Source organism: Pleurodeles waltl, chromosome 8 (genome assembly GCF_031143425.1).
Source record: "Pleurodeles waltl isolate 20211129_DDA chromosome 8, aPleWal1.hap1.20221129, whole genome shotgun sequence".
Lineage (NCBI taxonomy): Eukaryota > Metazoa > Chordata > Amphibia > Caudata > Salamandridae > Pleurodeles > Pleurodeles waltl.
In genome coordinates, this window is record NC_090447.1 from 978,735,329 (window position 1) to 978,754,789 (window position 19,461).

General features: G+C 41.1%; 1 protein-coding gene across 1 annotated transcript in view; it reads left to right on the forward strand.

The window, feature by feature from the left end:
• The first annotated feature begins 883 nt into the window (after nt 1–883).
• The window catches only part of OBI1 (ORC ubiquitin ligase 1), a 165,335-nt gene continuing 146,757 nt past the window's right edge, over nt 884–19,461 (forward strand). Inside the window, exon 1 of the mRNA XM_069205215.1 lies at nt 884–1,081. Within this exon, the coding sequence (XP_069061316.1) occupies nt 1,010–1,081 (72 nt within the window). The 5' untranslated portion in view covers nt 884–1,009. The remainder of the gene's footprint in view (nt 1,082–19,461) is intronic.

Sequence of the window (19,461 nt, forward strand, 5' to 3'; positions counted from 1 at the left end):
GATATATTGGGACGTCAAGGCACAATGGAGGACAGTGTAAACACAGGCTGTAAGCAAAAGCTCAAATTATAATGCTTTTTTTATTGGCAGAAAATCGACGCTCACAATCATTTGTTTCTATTTTGCTATTCTAATACACCCAGCTATGGTAAGTGAAAAAATAACGAGTGTAATAGCCGCAGTATTATTTTTTTTAACATATTAAGTATTCCTTAGTTTGCTTTGACACCAATTTAGAAACAATTAAGACAGCTCTCAAATATTTTAAGTGATTTTTCATGATCTGAGTGATTTTGTTGTTTCAGGTTTATATATAAAACGGGAAACATGTATTTTTCCTTTTTATTTTTTTTAGTTGGACGGACATAAAAACACAGGTCAGGAAAATACCGGCCACGTGTCATCTCTACGCTTCTCACAACACGTCTCGCTGTCATATTCGAAATGAGTAACGAGGATATTCACGCTCATCTGAGTTAATACAGAAAACGATGGGTCGATCTTTTCAGTTCTAAATTCTACCATTAACTAGGAGTACTTCATGCTCTTTACAACAGTAACGAGTTTAATATACACAGAAAATAAAATGGCGTTTCCAGAAGCTGTAGTTTGGTTTGACCTCGTCGACGCACCGTACTTCTCTTCCGCCCCCCAATACGGTTTACATTGAAAGCGTTTCAGATACAATACGCGACAGGCGTGGGCTGGAGCCACGTTAGGGTCAGGCAGATATACTGTTACAACTCGTTCTCACTGTGCAGGAAGTCTTGTATAGTGTTTTCAGCTCTTCAGCCTCGTCATAAAATGTATTTTGCCTGATCTTAATATGGCCATCGTCACGACATAACTCCGCCCACACGGGTGCTCCAGTTTAAGATGTTCCCTTAGTTTAGACTGGAGGCGTGTGGATTCTATTGCACATTCTTCCGGGAAGGAGGGGGCAACGGCTTGGTAGCGGGAGTTTTGATCGTGCAGGAGGTTTGCCCGAGCTGGCCCCTTCGATCCTGCCATGGCTCAGAATGTCCAGAATGTCACGTTGTCTCTGACTTTGCCGATCACGTGCCACATCTGTTTGGGCAAGGTATGGTGCGGGAAATATACACTTTGACACCGGGGGTAGAGGTTCTAGCTGCGGATAGGAGGATGCAGAACAGAGATGGCGTTTAATTGCTGTTTGGATACTCCAGGTGTGCGAAATTGCCTACCCCTGATGCAGTGATGACTGTTACAAAGCTGCATTTTTTGCACTTGAAATAACAGTCCTCTTACCGTTGTGCATGTAACACCTATAAACTAAAATTTGGGATATAGATACGAGATCTTCCAAACGCAGCTTGGTTTAACCGGATTGGTTTGTGGTACATGTAGTCTGCTTTTATTGCCTACCTTCATAAGCCTTTCTGTCTCCAGGTGCAGTATGGTTTGTAGGTAGAATGTTAGGAAAGACATGACTGGGTCGTATTTGATACCCGGGTTCTTATGGTTAGAAATGTAAACCGAAGTGAGTAACAGGTAATGAGCATGGTACAAATTGTCTTAGAAATGTGCCATCCTTGGGTAAAGAGAGGCAGGTAGGTGGTAGAGTTGTGAAGGGTATAGTCAGTGTTACCCCCAGTGAATGGGCAGCCAGTACTTAAGCTTTAGTTTAAAAACTCCCAAAGAAATTGACCATATGGAAAAATTTGACAGTAGAAGAGATATGAATTATTGTATTTGCTACAAATGGGCAAGAATGCAAGGAATGTGCTTCAGAGCCCTGCTTTAGTGTTTTCAACGTTAATAAGTGTTAATACGTTTTTGCAGTGTTACATTAATGTGTTGGCAGGAGTATAATTTAGTATCTCAAGCTCTCGTCTGTCATAATGTTTGTGTATGGTAAACTGTGCCATTTTGTTATTGGTAATGTTATGCTAAAGTAGATAATGTTTTGAGAATCCTTTTTTAAGTGGCACCCCTCTGTGTTGTGATAGTACCAACAATAGCGTGTTATCAGACCATACGCAGGGGACAAAAACACGGGACGCTCAGTTTGTTAAATATAAAAACTGATTACCACTTTCAAGACCCAATGGAGTTTTTAATTTCAAAGAGACATCTGCTATAAAACACCAATCAAAACTAGCTTTCAGTTCCAAGAGCCATTGTTTTTTCAAATAAACGTTTGCTATTAAGAGGATCCAGTAGATGCCTTTTGTATCTGCCATCCTGATATCTCACCGGGAGAGACATTTTTTTAATGCAATTTTTAAAGCACTTTAATCCAGTTTAGAGCACTTTAAGCACATATTCAGTTCATATCCCTATATCAGACTATTTCATTTTGAAGTGCATTGCATAGGGCTGTGCTTGTGACCAGATAATAGTGGGAAAAGAAAGGTAATGATCATTGAACGGTTTCATGCTGTCTGTACAGTCTGGAAGTTTTAAAAACATGTATATTTTATTTACAGGAAAAATTTTAATACTCCTAGACATCATGCCACTTGTTTGCAAAATAAAATACTAGATTTCCATTTAAGGTTATTACACTTTGGGTATTATAGTGTTGCAGCAGCTGGATGATACTGCAATTGGTTTTAAGACTTGAATTATAATATGTAAGATGTTAGTAATTTAAAATTTCAAAGGAGTTCTGAGTTTGGCAACATTTGTTGTATATGTTTACTTTACTTTACATTTGGTTAAAAACTCAATTGTAGAGCCCTCTCAATTTTAACAGACATTCAGCATGATCTTAATCTATCTCGATCTCTGGGGAAATAGGTGCTGAGGTTTCATCCCTGACCACTTGCCTCCCTAGTATGTCACTGTATTTGTTTACTATCTCTACTCTTAGAAATTGTGAAAGAAGAATATTTCATCTATCCATTTTGCCTCTTGGCAAACTTATCTTCCACTTATTAAAGTGCATATTCTCTGTGGCAGTGTAACTCTTGCCTTATTCTTTTTCAAGCATACCTCTAATGCAGATTTTTGTAGCTATTTAATGAAGGAAATTATTGGTATCATTTAATGCACAGAAGCAAGTATTATGATTTTGTTCCTTGATTTTATTCAGAATTCAACTGGGATAAAATAACAAAACTCACAGTTCCCATGAGGTTTGGCAAGTGTAAGCCAATGAGAAACCACTTGTAGCCAATATATAGTGTGGTCAATAATAACACTGATGTAAGGAAATGCCTCCTTGGCATGGTTACCCCCGGACTTTTTGCCTTTGCTGATTATAAGTTTTGATTGAAAGTGTGCTGGGACCCTGCTAACCAGGCCCCAGCACCAGTGTTCTTTCCCTAAACTGTACCTTTGCTTCCACAATTGGCACAGCTCTGGCACGCAGATAAGTCCCTTGTAACTGGTACCCCTGGTACCAAGGGCCCTGATGCCAGCGAAGTTCTCTAAGGGGTGCAGCATTTCTTATGCCACCCTGGGGACCCCTCACTCAGGACATGCACACTGCCTCACAGCTTTTGTGTGTTGGTGGGGAGAAAATGACTATGTCGACATGGCACTCCCCTCAGAGTGCCATGCCAAAATAAGTCACCCCTCTAGCAGGCCTTACAGCCCTAAGGCATGGTGCACTATACTACAGGTGTGGGCATATGTGCATGACCAGTTTCTGCCAGCCTGCCACAACCAGACGAGTTGCTGGCCACATAGGGAGAGTGCTTTTGTCACTCTATGGCCAGGAACAAAGCCTGTATTGGGTGGAGGTGCTTCTCACCTCTCCCTGCAGGAACTGCAACACCTGGCGGTGAGCCTCAAAGGCTCACCCCCTTTGTTGCAGCGCCACAGGGCATCCCAGCTAGTGGAGATGCCCGCCCCTCCAGCCGCTGCCCCCACTTTTGGTGGCAAGGCTGGAGGAGAAAATTAGGAAAACAAGGAGTCGTCACCCACCAGTCAAGACAACCCATAAGGTGTCCTGAGCTGAGGTGGTCCCTTCCTTTAGAAATCCTCCATCATAGTTTTGGAGGATTCCCCCAATAGGATTAGGGATGTGCCCCCTCCCCTCAGGGAGGAGGCACAAAGAAGGTGTAGCCACCCTCCAGGACAGTAGCCATTGGCTACTGCCCTCCCAGACCTAAACACACCCCTAAATTTAGTATTTAGGGGCACACCAGAACCCAGGAAAGCAGATTCCTGCAACCTGAACTAAAGAAGAAGGACTGCTGACCTACAAGCCTGCAGAGACGACGGAAGGCGACTGCTTTGGCCCCAGCCCTACCGGCCTGTGTCCTGACTCAAAAACCTGCAACCAGCGACTCATCCAGCAGGGACCAGCGACCTCTGAAGCCTCAGAGGACTGCCCTGAATCCCAGGACCAAGAAACTCCAGTGAGCAGCGGCTCTGCTCAACAACCAGTAACATTCTTGTAACTTTTCTGCAACTTTCAAAGGCCTCATTCTTCCCGCCGGAAGCGTGAGACTTCACCCTCTGCACCCCACGCCCCCACCTCGAGATCCAGAGAACCAACACCACATGGAGGACACCCCGGCGACTGCGACCCTGTGAGTAGCTCGAGACGACCCCCTTGGACGCCTACAGCGACGCCTGCAGAGAGAATCCAGAGGCTCCTCCTGACCGCGACTGCCTGTAACAAGGGCCCCGACGCCTGGACCAAGCACTGCACCCACAGCCCCCAGGACCAGAAGGAACCGAACTTCAGTGAAGGAGTGACCCCCAGGTGACCCTCTGCCTAGCCTAGGTGGTGGCTGGCCCGAGAAGCCCCCCTGTGCCCTGCCTGCACCGCTAGAGTGACCCCCGGGTCCCTCCATTGAAACCAATACAAAACCCGACGCCTGCTTTGCACACTGCACCTTGCTGCCCCTGTGCCGCTGAGGGTGTGTTTTGTGTGCCTACTTGTGTCCCCCCGTGCTCTACAAACCCCCCCCTGGTCTGTCCCCCAAGGACGTGGATACTTACCTGCTGGCAGACTGGAACTGGAGCACCCCTGTTCTCCATAGATGCCTATGTGTTTTGGGCACCTCTTTACATGACCAGCCCTGGGCTGCTGGTGTGTTAACTTTGGGGTTGCGTTGAATCCCCAACGGTGGGCTGCCTATGCCCAGGAACTGAGACTTGTAAGTGTCTTTCTTACCTCACAATCTAACCAATACTTACCTCCCCAGGAACTGTTGATTTTTGCACTGTCTAATTTTAAAATAGCGTATTGCCATTTTAACTAAACTGTATATGTTATTGCTCTAATTCAAAGTTCCTAACTTACCTGTCTGGAGTACCTTGCGTTTTATGTATTTACTTCAAATCTTGAACTGGTGGTTCTAAAAATAAATTAAGAAAATATATTTTTCTATATAAAAACTATTGGCCTGGAGTAAAGTTTTTGAGTGTGTGTTCCTCATTTATTGCCTGTGTGTGTACAACAAATGCTTAACACTACCCTCTGATAAGCCTACTGCTCGACCACAAAATAGAGCATTCAAATTATCTCTTTTTGCCACTATCTTACCTCTAAGGGGAACCCTTGGACTCTGTGCCTACTATCTCTTATTTTGAGATAGTATATACAGAGCCAACTTCCTCCACTTGACACAAGTAACATTGATGCTGGAACTGGCAAGTTGGGTATGATGAAAAAGGTGTACAATACTAAAATCCACGCAGCTTGTGGAAACATAAACAACTCTTGAGACAGTTCTATGCATTGATACAATGGGAGTAAAGAATAGTTGGGCACACTTTAGTTGAGTGTTTTGGCAACACTGATGTTTTCAGAAGAAGTCTAATCCAGTGGTGGATGAATGGATGTAGAATTCAATTGCTGCATGCCTTGATGACCATTGCAGCGAGAAACTTTTTTATAATTTAGTGGTAGCAGAAGTTTCTAGAAATTTAAATTATTTACAAGAGGAGGTAGGGAGGGTCCAGGACCAGATAGATTGGTGGAGTGAAGATAGGAGAAAATAGTGAACCTTCAAAGCATAAATGTTAATCTGCTGTCTCTGAGCACTGAACAAGGAGAAGCTGCTACAAATAGAAATGCAAATAGAAAAATACACTTCAGTTCAGAATATCTGCATTTTTAGAACATCTGTATAGTTCAATATAAAACTTTTCTTTTAATTTACACTCCTTTTTTTGTTTAATTTCGTGACACCTGCTAGGACCACTCAGTGTGTGAGGTGTCTTCTAATGAAATATTTGTGACACATGTTATCATATCTTTGATATAAAGTGATGTTCCATCAAATTGAGCAATCTAAACATCTATTATGTACAGGACGTTAAAGATACAAAAGAGTAGGCAACTAGCACAATAGATACAAAAATGTATATTTTGAAAAGTTTCATACTGGTCTAATATAGCATTCCAAAAAGGCAGATATTCTGAACTAACTTGAATCTGCATGTTCTCTGAATCCCAGATCCATCTTTGTAGGCTGAATCTCTTAAGTCTGAGAGTATTATTCATACTTAAGAACTGTTGATGACTTAAACTTCCCAGTTGTCTAGTACTGCCAAAATTTGTCAGAAATAAAACCTTATTAAATTAATTTTAAATGAGATACATCTGAATAGTGTGGTGTAGGAATGTAGGTATATAGCTTAATGAAATTCACCAATCAAAACAAAGCAAGGAGTAAGGAAGCTATAAGTGTGTTTTGGACTACTTCCAATTTAGCAAAAGATGAGTTAAACTTGCCTTCAACTGTGATGTTTTTGATGGATACTTCTAAATGCATGTACCTCACCTTGTGGATCTTTCTAAGGCACTCAACTGGATCCAGAAATTCTTGCAACACTTCCATCATGACCTCTTCCTACCTCTAGACATGACAACATATTTGTGTGTGTGTGTGTGTGTATATATAGGCACCACCCATGCATTTCTGCAGTTTTGTCCACATTTCAACACTGAGCAGAAGCCCTGCTACCAGTAATTTGTCTTTCTAGAGCACTTTTGGTTACAATTATTTGACAGTGCAAAGGAATGTATCACCCAAATATGATAGGCTTGAAACAATGTGCTTGTGCCAGAAGCAGACATTGGTTATGTGTTTGCAGAACATCTCAAAATCCATCAGGGAGCGAGAAGCCAAGTTCTACATAACTGAATTGGATTCAGCCAGGGTTGGGGGCAGGGCCTGGCCAAGTTGAAGGACCGTACGTGAACTAGCTATCAAGATATCTCTAACCGTTAATTCTTTCAAGCCAGCCGTGTCATTGTTGTACTGCTAATGTCGCTAACTACTGAACAAATTTACATCAGTCAGAGCAAATGGACTTCCCTGAGTAAAGGTTTAGTTTCATGCCAAGCTTGGTGTAATTCCGTTCAGGGTGTTTTCTAGCAGAGAACAAAGATTGACATGGGATTTAAAACTTGGAACACTCCTTTATTTAAAATCTCACAGTGCCCCTGCCTCAACCCACCTCGACAGAATTGCATGAAATACAAAATATCACGAGAAATATAAACATGGTGTTTGCATAGTATTGTGTAGATCGGTAACCCATGCCAAACCTATTAACAAATCACTTTTCTTTTTACCCCCTCCCACAACTTTGTCAGATCAGCATGTGATCAGACTGTACCATACTGCACCTCCTAAGTTTTGTGCAAATTCATTGAACCTCATTCAAGTTATAGACACATCAAAAATACACCTTTACAGCTGTCAATATCTTTACATTTAAGCATTCCAAGCCCACCAAGCATTCTAAATTCTAGTTTGTCAAAACCTATGTAACTGATTTGCACCAAACCAAGCAAAGGCACTGCCTTGAGTTGATCTACTTTCATGCCAAGTTGGGTGCCATTCATTCTGCTGTTCTTAATTAAGGAGCAAAGAATCACAAGGGATTAAAATGACACATCACTTTTTTGACACTCTTTTGACGTATCTGCATGAAACACGCATTCCAATCTCCAATTGGGTGAATCTTTTTTTTTTTTTTGTGCAAATTCACCAAAGAAATTAAAATAATGCTTTTCCAATGGACACGCCTAGTTATGCATAAAGCTGTATGGCCCTCATTATTTTGGGGTATAGGCCTTGGGTATGACCAACTGTTCTCCAAGCCAAGTTTTATCTTTTCTAAATACCATATTCTTTGATGGTGGTTTCCCACTTCTGTTATGACATTTTGTTTTAAATTGTATGAATGGAAGTCTAGACAGATTTCTTTCATTTGACATACTTGCCGACCATTTCTGTGTTTCATTAGTTGACTATGACTTAGGGCCTGATTACGAGTGTGGCGATCCGAGGGCACACTTCTGGTGACCGTCGGACCACTGCATTCCAGACGGTCCGACTGGCACAATACGACCCTGGAGGTTGGACCGCCATCCTTGTTCGGGACTTGGTTCCCGACGGGCAGATGGCAGTCTGAATTGTACTTAGCCATGGTGGTGCTCAACTCCGCACCGTCTGGCTGATTACAACTGAGCTTTCTGACCGCGTTTCCATGGCAGGGACCCCGCCATGGAAAGGCTGGAGGAAATCTAGTGCTGTGGGCCACAGGGGGGGCTCTGCTCTGGCTATGGAATGGGCAGTGCAGGAACCCCCTGCCTAGCACCATCGTAATGCAACAGTGCACATTCTGATAGTGCTGGTGTGCTACGATATTGGCCTCGGGTCACTTAAAGGAGCTGAGGCCAATATCGTAGCACTGACCGGTGGTAATGTGTAATACAGTGTACCTGCCAGTCAGCCTGGCGGGAACATTATAATATGCTTAGAGGGGACGCCACCGGTATGACGGTATTGTCCTCGCCGTGAGGTTGGCGGTTGGCTCGTCCGAGCGCCAAACTCTTAATCATTTAATGATGCCTAAGTGTGTTGTTTACATGCCTTACATAAGCTTTCTTTAATTATTATCCAGCGGTTAATATCGTGAATTATTTTGATTGGTGAATGCAAAACAGTTTAGTTTGCTACTCTAAAATTCGGCCTTCAGATTCACTTTTTATTAATGAAATACTGACTGGTTTCTGAAAGCGTTTCTCTGAAAGTATTGTTAGGAAGCGGTGACACTCATGTGTAGGCAATCCTTAATTTATAAAATAATGAATGCCGGGTTCCAAAGTCTCATTCAGAAGCGCTCGACTGGTTCTATGAATATCTGGTCACAGAACACCAAAGCTGCATTGTCTGATTCCACATCTTGCCTCTTTCATCTACCACCAAGCAGCTCTTACGCCCTTATCTCACTCTTGCAGGTTTTTATTTTTTATCCCTGCTTTCTTGCTTTGTCACTATGTTTCTGTATTTCTTCTCTCCCTTCCCCCTCCTCCTTGTTGTCTGTTTATTTTTCCTCTCTCTTGCTGTGGGTGAAATTGCGATGAGGAAAAATGAATGCAAGTGGAGGCCCCCAGCAATCACTGGCTTAAATTAAGCACCTCGTTTAGGTGAACCGTTTTTATGTTTTCTTTCATATTAAATAAACCACAGCACGGAAATGGTGCTTTTTAACCTTTTCTTTTTTGCTTTGGTGATGATGACTGCTAAACTGTGTATGACCTGTGGTAATTGGTACAGACTCGCACCAAAGACTTAACTTCATACCTAGTGCTCGACTTGTCTGGGTTTCTATGTGCATTTCATTCGGCCAGTGCAGAGAAGCTAGTCAATAGCCTATTATTATTAAATAAAGACAAAAACATAATACACTGTTCTCTGGTAATAGGTATTCCAAATCAGTTGTGTGTAATCTATCCTTATGCCTTTTCACTACTTGCCTCGGAGTGCTGTTCTGCTCCCCTTGCTGGTAAAAGTTATTTAGAGGCTCCCAGAGTGGCATATGTTTGGACCTTTGGCTGGTGCCTATGGAAATGATGTAAAGTTCCTCTGTACTTTCTTTCGAATGTGAGGTTTAAGCATTACTGGTATTGAGTCTACCTTGAAAAGTAGGGGCTAGGTGAGTACTTTCTTCTGCAATTCATATTCAGCCCATCTTGCAAACTTTAAGTGCTCGTGTCCAAATGCCTTTAATAGTGCTGCATTCATGGAAACCATTGTTCGTGCATTGGATTAGTCATTTTTGAAAAAAATATACAATTATTGTCCATCTGACATACTCATATATTACAGACCTAGCTGAAAGGCAGAGTTTCACGGTATTTCTATATTCATTTTGTATGGGCCTAATAAAGCGTGACCCTAACATTGTGTCTGCACCCACCCAGGTTTAGCATTTGCATGTGATCCTCTGATGTTCACAAAAAGTCAGTCCATCTCTGACTACTGTGATTGCCATCTTAGAGGAAAATTGTAATATTTTCAAGACTGGTTGCTTCCCTAAGCGCACCTCTGAGAGGGCATACTTACTAAAACACTTCCAAAGTTGATGTGAACTGTGAGCATCAATTTACATTTCAGAAAGAATAAAGGCCTGAATTTCCCCCAAATCATTATCCAAGTTTCTCTCCAATTTCAGTTTTGCAGGTTTGTATGGACATTGTGCAACACTAGCCCTCGTATAATCGTATGCATGATGTACCCACATGCTGTAGCACAAAGTCTGAAGTGTGGTCTCCGGGCTTCACACACAGCACAAAAAGACATTGCTAATACATGACACTGCAACAAACACCTTTCTCCATCTACATGTTACAAGGTTGGGTAACAGCCTTCTCAACCAGTTGAAGAGATAATTGAGGTCTTGGTTAAAGGGCAAAAGCACTATTGAAATACAACAGTACATTGCATCAAGGACATACTTACTTCTTACAGACCACTTCCTGACATAGGGCCTGATTACGACCTTGGCGGATGGGATACTCCATCATAAACGTGACAGATGTCCCACCCGCTGGTATTACAAGTTCCATTATATCCTATGGAACTTGTAAAACTGCGGGTGGGATATCCGTCAAGTTTGTGACTGAGTATCCCATCCGCCAAGGTCGAAATCAGGCCATAATCTATTGAAAATAATTTCAGAGGAGAAAACTTTAAAATGCATTCTGGTAATGCATAGTGAAACATTTTTTTGACTTATGTTTAAGATTCTAAACTCAGACTAGCCATAACTAATTCTGCCGCATTGAGTATTGCGGTTGATGGCTATAAACTTAAAATGTTGACCAATAGCTCATCCAGGCCTTATTCCAAAAATGATTCCTTATTCTCGGGAGACCGTTTCTACAGAAAAATCCCTTTAAATCGGCATCAGTAGGAATACAACCAAACATCCTGTTTTATTGCTCCTCTCGAAAACCCAGATGTAAACTTGCTTCCATAGAGGTCTTGTTAAAAGTGAGAAGACGACTATAATGATGTCCACAGTCCGTGTCTAGGTGGGTCTATATTTTTCCAATGTAGAGCTTTCGATTTGCCCCACAAAAGCATCAGAAAGGCAAAACTTAAATAAAATGGCGTCCTTAAAATATGTAAGCATTAGCCCACCAATTTTCTCTAGTAGATTTTGCTTGACTTGCTCTCTCAAGGGTGGGCATGACATCTCCCACTATGGTAAAAATAGGCAGGGGACGAGAAAGGTAAACTATTGCGTAGTGCTTCTCCTGGACCACTGTCTGTTGTAATCAATGGTGTTCCTTAACCATAAACATTGCAAGAAACTGTCTAAAGACCGAATAAAAACTCTAGCATTTACCAAATCCTACTCTGCCTAAAGGAGGAAGATGCCTAAGGAGGAAGATTGGACATGTGTTTACACTGCAAAGATTCTAGCAAGTTGCAGTTAATTTCATATTGGCAAAAATAACTGACCGTGTTTTGGTTTCCTTAATTCTCTACTTGGAGCCATTGATGTTTGCCATTGCTAAAAGTTTACTGTGCATGTACTTGTATCTTGATAACTGGTTACATTTCAATTCAGAGGCAGAATTCGTCAGAGCCCATTTTCAGGGTTCATAATCCTAGAGTATTCAGTGACTTATTCTGTTAGATATCCTAGCCATTTGAGTCATTACAGGCACTGCTCTCACAAGATCTTTTTTCAACCTAAGTGGAAGTAATTGGTCCTAGTTTCAGTTGTGCTATGGAAATGTAATCTTCGAAGAAAACCCTGAAGTTGAACACATAAGGCAATGACCAAGGCTTCATTTAAAGATTGGGCCTTTACAGTATACATGTGAATGAATTTTCAGTAATATGAATCCTTCCCCAAACATCTAGATGACTCTTCAAACTGATAATTGCTTTTCAATATGGTAGGAACCCTCTTTAAATTACACACCACCTAATGAAGCTCTGTTAACCCTACAAAGGTTAGGAGCAAGTTCCCTATCTGTGCCACTTTACATGTGCCATGTACAAACAGCGGTTTCCTGTCAACTAGAGGGCTATATCTAGAGGCAACAGGTTAAATTGAGGCTCCCACAAGGAGGCCATGTCATTGTTGAACTGGATCCAGAGATTCAAGTCCAGTCCTCATCCATTCATATTGCGCAGTTGGATATTTTTTTTAGCCATACTTCTGTTAGCGCTCCCGGTCCTTAGTAAGTAAACTTACAAGGGGACACGTATAGGCCGATGAACCTTTTGAATCGCATGGAGTATCCTAGTCATGCAGCGATCACTGAACCAATAATCAACATCAATAGATCAATACCAACCCCTTAAGAAACCAAAAAGAAAACCATATTAATCAGACATAACCATCACTCATGGAAAAGGTTAACAATTTTTAATCCCTATTGATTACAATTCTAATACATTTTTAAATATATATTAAGCAATTTCTATTAGTTCATCCATTGAAAACACTTTTCTTGAAGGAAAACATGAGCAGTAATGCAATTCATAAATCAGTGAAGATCAGGATTAACAATGCAATTCAGCAAATCCAATTCGTCAGTCATTTGTCACTCTCAGCGTCTCCCCTGTGAGCCTACCTAACCAAGATTAGCATTAGCATGTGGGTTTTCATGCGAAAACAATTTAGTGAAAACATTAATTTGGAAAAATCGACCTAAGAGAGAATTTCTATAAAACAGCGCAGTTGGTACCTAGAAGAAAAGGCACAAAATTTGTCAGTCACATTTTCATAGCTACCTATCCAGGCTGGATCAGCAACAAGTCAGTCTTCGTCCCCAGGTCATCAATGGTCAGCTACGGATCAGGCCCACAGAGTATAAGCCCAATTATCACCACCTCGGACAGCGTCTCCTGACGTGATCAACTTTCTCCTTGCAGTTCTGATTTCTCACCCCTTGTCATGACTTTTTGTTAGGGTCTCCCAGTCCATCCCACCAATTGCTAATTGGTCAGTCCATCGGAAGTTATGACTCCAATCTATAGTTTTTGTTTACCAAATCTCTAATTTTGCATATGTCTTATGTCCCATAAAACTGATTGGTTCTTCTTGCGATGAGAACATCATCCGGCCCTTCAGGTAATGAAACTGTTGCATGCGAGTCTCTAGACAGTGTCTCTATTGTTCAAGTCCTGGGAAAGGACATTTAGCCTACACTACACATAATTGTATCAAATTGTCTTCAAAATCTCCTGTTCATTGGCACATTTGCAGAATGATCTAGCTGAGCAGCTTGAACTCTGAGCGGTTCAAGGTTGCCATCCCCAGTTACCAGTCCTGTGCAAGGCACTCAAATTCTTCATGTTCAGCGCAAGCAAGGCCCAGTGAAACCAGTCCCTAAGGCCGACTAATTTAAGAATATGAATTAATACAAAACCTAGGTTATACACTTCGTTATGACAGATTAGTGCATTTTCTTATAAATGTTTCTATTATTTTGCATCTGTTAATACACATGGTGACCATTCTCCAAGGGGACATTTTCAAATGCACACGTTATTTTCTAAAATTAATTTCTCTATGCATTTTTCTAATTAATAAAACACACATTAATCATTAACTATTTCTTTAATTAACATATCTGCTCCATCACTTCTGATTTGCCTATCCTTTGACTAGAAGATCCAGGGTTGTGCTACTGTAATATTTTCTAATTCTAAGGTGAATATTGTTACTTTCAAGGTATAGGTTATCTGTGCCCTTAACTTCTAAAAGATAAAGTGGAGGGTGTGTCAAAGATCCAAAGACGTAAGTTAACTGGAATACATGGTTTCTTTTGTACTATATTCTGCTGTCCTAGTAAATAGTGTAGTTAAGAGAAAGTAGCAATAAGGCTGCTAAAAATTGTTAGTCCCTGTTTGGGACAGTTAATTTGGATTTAAGGCTATTCCAGGCGTGATATGCTTTCGACAGTTATTATTCTGCAAATGTGCATAGAGACCAAGACCTTGTAGAGTACACATAATTACCAGTAAATTTAAGAAGTTTGCAAAGTCTGTGTTTGTGGTGTTCTGGCAAGAGTTGTATGCTTCAATGTAGGTTGTTTGCCAAGTGTGTACACATTTTCTGTGGGTTTTATTGCTGATGAGCATCTTGCCTTGATTGAACCATACATCTGCTTATGTGTATGTGCTGTTTCTAATCTAGTGTTAGGAAATTTAATGTAGTCTGACCCAAGAGTTTGAACTGAAGGAGGCATAATATCGAAGGACCTCTTAACTATGTTAACCCAACTTGCAATAATTCTCCTTTTAATGTCCAAACACAAGTGAGAGCATTCCTGGAGGGAACTCTAGAAGGGCTCAAAGCATGGAGAAAAACTGCCCATTTATCTGCAAATGTATGTTTAAAAATGTAAGTATGGGACCATAATGTAACGAGTCAAAACAGTTGAACGGTATTAGAGTGAACTAAAGCTCTTCTTTTAAACCCTCAAGATTGCTAATGAGGATTTATTTATGCTTCTGCACCATACCGGGCATAGCTTGATGTCTTAAAATGAAATTATAGCATCTGGTGCTTATCAGTTTATTTAAAAGTATTTTGTTAGGTCTGAGCCTTTTATATTTAGGGGCTTACAACCAGCTATCCTCACCCATTGGTCTGTTATTGCCATTCACATGTTTCCTTTGCTCACAACACCATACTGCAGCATGCGCTGGGTCAGCCCACTTAGACCGTTAGATAATTTCACTGTGATTAACAACATTCTGATCTTTTACAAGGAGCACATCCACTTACAAAGTAGTTCTCTTCAGTGTCAGGCTTACTATGGCAATGTGTGCTTTTTGAGACCAAAAATATATTTACTTTTGGGATAGTTTTTTTAAAAATGTTGGCAAGGACACTGCAGCTCCCCAAAAAATATAGTATTACAAAAGCCATGATAAAACCAGCATTAGGCAAAGACTGACAGCTGACGCCAGACCACCTGGATTTGCTAATGCTTCTTTTTAGTATTGTCAATGGGTATGGGATGTCTATCGGGCTCAATTATTGTTAAAAAGGTATTTTAAGTTGTAAATGTTTAATACATTTAATGGATAAAGTATTTTCCAATTAACTAAATGTTATTGGACCGGTCCTTATTGGTGACAAAATTGGCATCAGCATATCGAGGTAAAGAGCCTTACTTTGATTCTCAATTAGCCGTGGAGGATGATAATGTTGCGAATGCAAGTTACCCAAACAAAACACTGAATTCCTTTTGTTTTCCCGAATTCTTAATTTGTATTACTATTGATGTGGAAAAATGATTTATAGAAGTGCCGGCTAACTGAAATAATTTGCTGGACATAATTCACAAGAATGCTTGCCTTCTCTGTACATTTTAAATGAATGTCCTGTTCAGCAGATCTAATCTTTTTCAATAAAATTGCACAACAGATCAGCTTACTGCCCTCTTCAACAGCGTAAATCCAGAACTATTCTGTACAGACGGATTCAGGACCGCCAGAATGTAAGCAGGTTTATTTCTCAAGTTTATCCTTTACAGCTGATAACCTGGTTTGGAAGTTGCAAAATACACCTTTAGCACTGATGAACTGAAATTGGCACAACACTTCTGCTTCCTTCAGTAAGGCAAGCTTTGACTACATAACTGGAAACAAACGTATAAATGAAAGTTGTAAAATGGATCTGTTGTGCACATTGCATTTAAGATGGAAAGTGTGTTTCCTGAGTGAATGTGGTTGCTACTTGCAATAGGTAATTAAGTTACTATCACTTAACCAAGCTAATAGAAGGAAATGTTTTTTTCTCTCAATTCTGAGAGTATGTGTGTAATGTCTGGAATGTTACCCTTACTGCTGTTGCTATCACAAGTCCGTAAACTATGCATTGCTTTCACCTGACTCTAGGACCACCAAACACCTATACATCAGAAACCACCCTATGAGTCGCACATTTAAGAACTCCGAACACAGATTATGTTTAGGACTCCATGTACCAAACTTTCTAATTGGATTTTAAGGGTACCATGCATGCGGAATTGGAACCCTGATAGATGATAAATCTGAATTGGGAAATCTAGTGAACTGGTGATAGGAGTGGAACCTAACCATACAAGAGCAATACCTGACTCCCAGAACCTCACCTAATTGCTATTTTTATGACGTAAGGTAAATAACACTGGTTAACACGATTAGATGTTAATCCTTTACCTGAATTCTTGCTCCCAGACTATAACAGTCAGTAGTGCAACCACAATTGAGCAGCCCACTCTGGCTACAACTAGCCCTTATAAGGGTACAATGCCTGCTAGCCACAGGAGCATATGAACCAGACCTATAATTGATAGACATCAACTTGTCTTGGTTTAACCTCCAAACTGCACACCCACAAAAATATGGTCCTGCAATAATTTTCCCCAAATAGAGCATCTCCACTACATACATACCATAGTCTGTGACAAAAGTAATTGTTAAACTGTTGCAAATACCCAGCAACAGAACCTTCTTGCGCAGCCATAATTTCTGGTTATTAACTCTTCTCTTATCATCACTTTTTCTTTTCCAGGACCAGTATTTTACACTGATGTGGAGAGAAATATGATTATCAAAAACACTTAATCCTCGGACATTATAGAAAAAACAGCTAACGGATTTTTCTGTTACTGTCAGGACCTGGGTGAGAAGCCAGGTTATATTGTTTGTTGCCTAGAACTAGTGTTTTTTTTTTTTGTTTATCCTTTTCTTCAGTTAGACAGATAAGTTCTTACCATCTTAAAGTACAAACTAGTTTATAGAATGACCATGTGAAGGAAGATTGTGGCTAAGGCAAGACAGGCATCCGTATGTTCAGGATATCCAAAATGTTGTGTATTTCATTAATACAAAGCCTTTACTATTAGGGCGGACCCTCTGAGGAAACGCAAGAAGGTGCAAGCTTAGCTTTAATTTCTAACTGAAAATCTAAAATACAAATGCATACAGATTTGCTGTTTGTGCTTCCTTCACATGCTTTTAGAGTATTCCTTGATTATTTACAAATCAAGTCAATGCTTGTGGAAATACAGACTAGCCACTGCCTCCCACTTCTAGCACTAAAAAGAAATTGGTCTATTTCTTTCTCCTACCTGGGGATTGAAAGAGACACATATCCTTCCTATGTTTAGCATCTGCACATATGACCTCTTTGATACATGATTCATAATGTCAATGTAACATTTGCAGTAAAATTATTGAGGGCAAAACTGTGCATGGTGGGGGTGCGAGCTATAGTTCCTTAGGGCATGAATTATAGTTATTTCAGTTAACCATAACTATAACTGCTGAATTTCTATGCTTATATGCAAGTGAATTCAGAACCTAACTATAACGTCCCTGTAGCCTTTTGTTTTTTTTAAGTAAAAAAAATATTTATATTGTTAGAAATGGGGTCTCTGGTTGGCAGTCTGTTTGCACTGTGTCCAAGTAGGGGCCCTCAATCTAGTCAGGGTTATGGAGATACACAGCTCAGATAATCCCTGCTCACCCCCTTGGTAGTTTGGCACAAACAATCAGGCTTATCTCTAAGGGAATGTGTAAAGTATTGGTACCCACGCACAGTAATACAGTGAATACACTACAAAAGGGACACACCAGTTTAGAAAAATAGCCAATATTTATCTTAATCAAATAAGGCCAAAACGACAAAAATCCAACACACACAGGCCAAGATATGATGTTTTTTAAATTAAAGAGTCTTAATCCATAGAAATCAATGGATTCTTTGTTTTTGGTATGTGTAAAAAAAAAATAAAAAAATAAAAAAAGCTGCATTGGTGAGCGTGTGTCGGAAAAGTAAGCGATGCGTCGATTCCTGACTCGCAAGTTCTTCTCCGGTCGTGTAGGCAAAGCGTCTTTTTTTCTCTCCTGCAGAAGAGTGATGCATCAATTTCTGGACGGGCAACCTTGGGTCCGCGCAGGTTCACTGTGGTTTTGACGCACCGCGAGGATGTGTGTGAAATCCTGGTGCATGTTGGTTAAGACCCGCGCTGCGTGGGTTATGTGTTGATTTCGGCAGCCGCAGGCTGGTGTTCCATCAATTTTTCTCCTGCTCGGCTCCAGTGGGTGGATTTCAGCCTTCGTTCCACCAGCTTCTCCTTTCAAGGGCCCAGGGACTGGATGGAGCATCATGGGGGGAGTCTCAGCAAGAGAGTACATGTAGAGGAAGTCTTTGATGGCCCTGAGACTTCAGAACAGGGAGCAAGCTCAGTCAAAGCCCTTGGAGACACTTCACAAGCAGGAAAACACCACAAAGTCCAGTCTTTGTCCTCTCTGAGGTAGAAGCAGCAACTGCAGGCCAACCAAACAAAGCACACTCACAAGCAAAGGGACAGTACTCCTCCTCCAGCTCTTCTCCTTGGCAGAGGTGCCTCTTGATCCAGAACTAATCTAAAAGTCTGGGGTTTTGGGTCCACTGCTTATACCCAGTTCTGCCTTTTGAAGTAGGCAAACTTCAAAGGAAAGTCTCTGTTGTTTTCAAGATCCTGCCTGGCCCCAGACACACACACGGGGTTGGAGACTGCATTGTGTGAGGACAGGCACAACCTTTTCAGGCATAAGTATCAGCTCCTTTCTCCCCACCCTAGCCCAGGAGACTTATCAAGGTATGCAGGACACTCCTCCGCTCCCTTTGTGTTACTGTCTGGAGGGAATTCACAAACAGCTCAACTGTCAGTCTGACTCAGACGTGGATTCCATAGGCAGGCAGAGGCACAGAATGGTTAAACAAGAAAATGGCCACTTTCTAAAAGTGGCATTTTTAAACTGACAATCTAAAATACAACTTTACCAAAAGGTGTATTTTTAAATTGTGAGTTCAGAGACAGAGACCCCAGACTCCATATCTCTATCTGCTCCCAATAGGAAACAGCACTTAAAAGATATTTAAAGGCAGTCCCCGTGTTAACCTATGGAAGAGATAGGCCATGCAATAGTGAAAATCTAATTTGGCAGTATTTCACTATCAGGACATGTAAAACACACCAGTGCATGTCCTACCTTTTAAATACACTACACCCTGCCCATAGGGCTTACGTGTAGTAGAAGGGAAGGTTTGGGCCTGTGAAGTCGAATTGACAGTGCAGGACTGCACACACACTGCCGTGACAGGTCTGAGACCTGTTTACAAGGCTACTCGTGGGTGGCACAATCAGTGCGGCTGGTCCACTAGTAGCATTTGATTACAGGCCCTGGGCACCTCTAGTGAACTCTACTAGGGATTTGCCAGTAAATC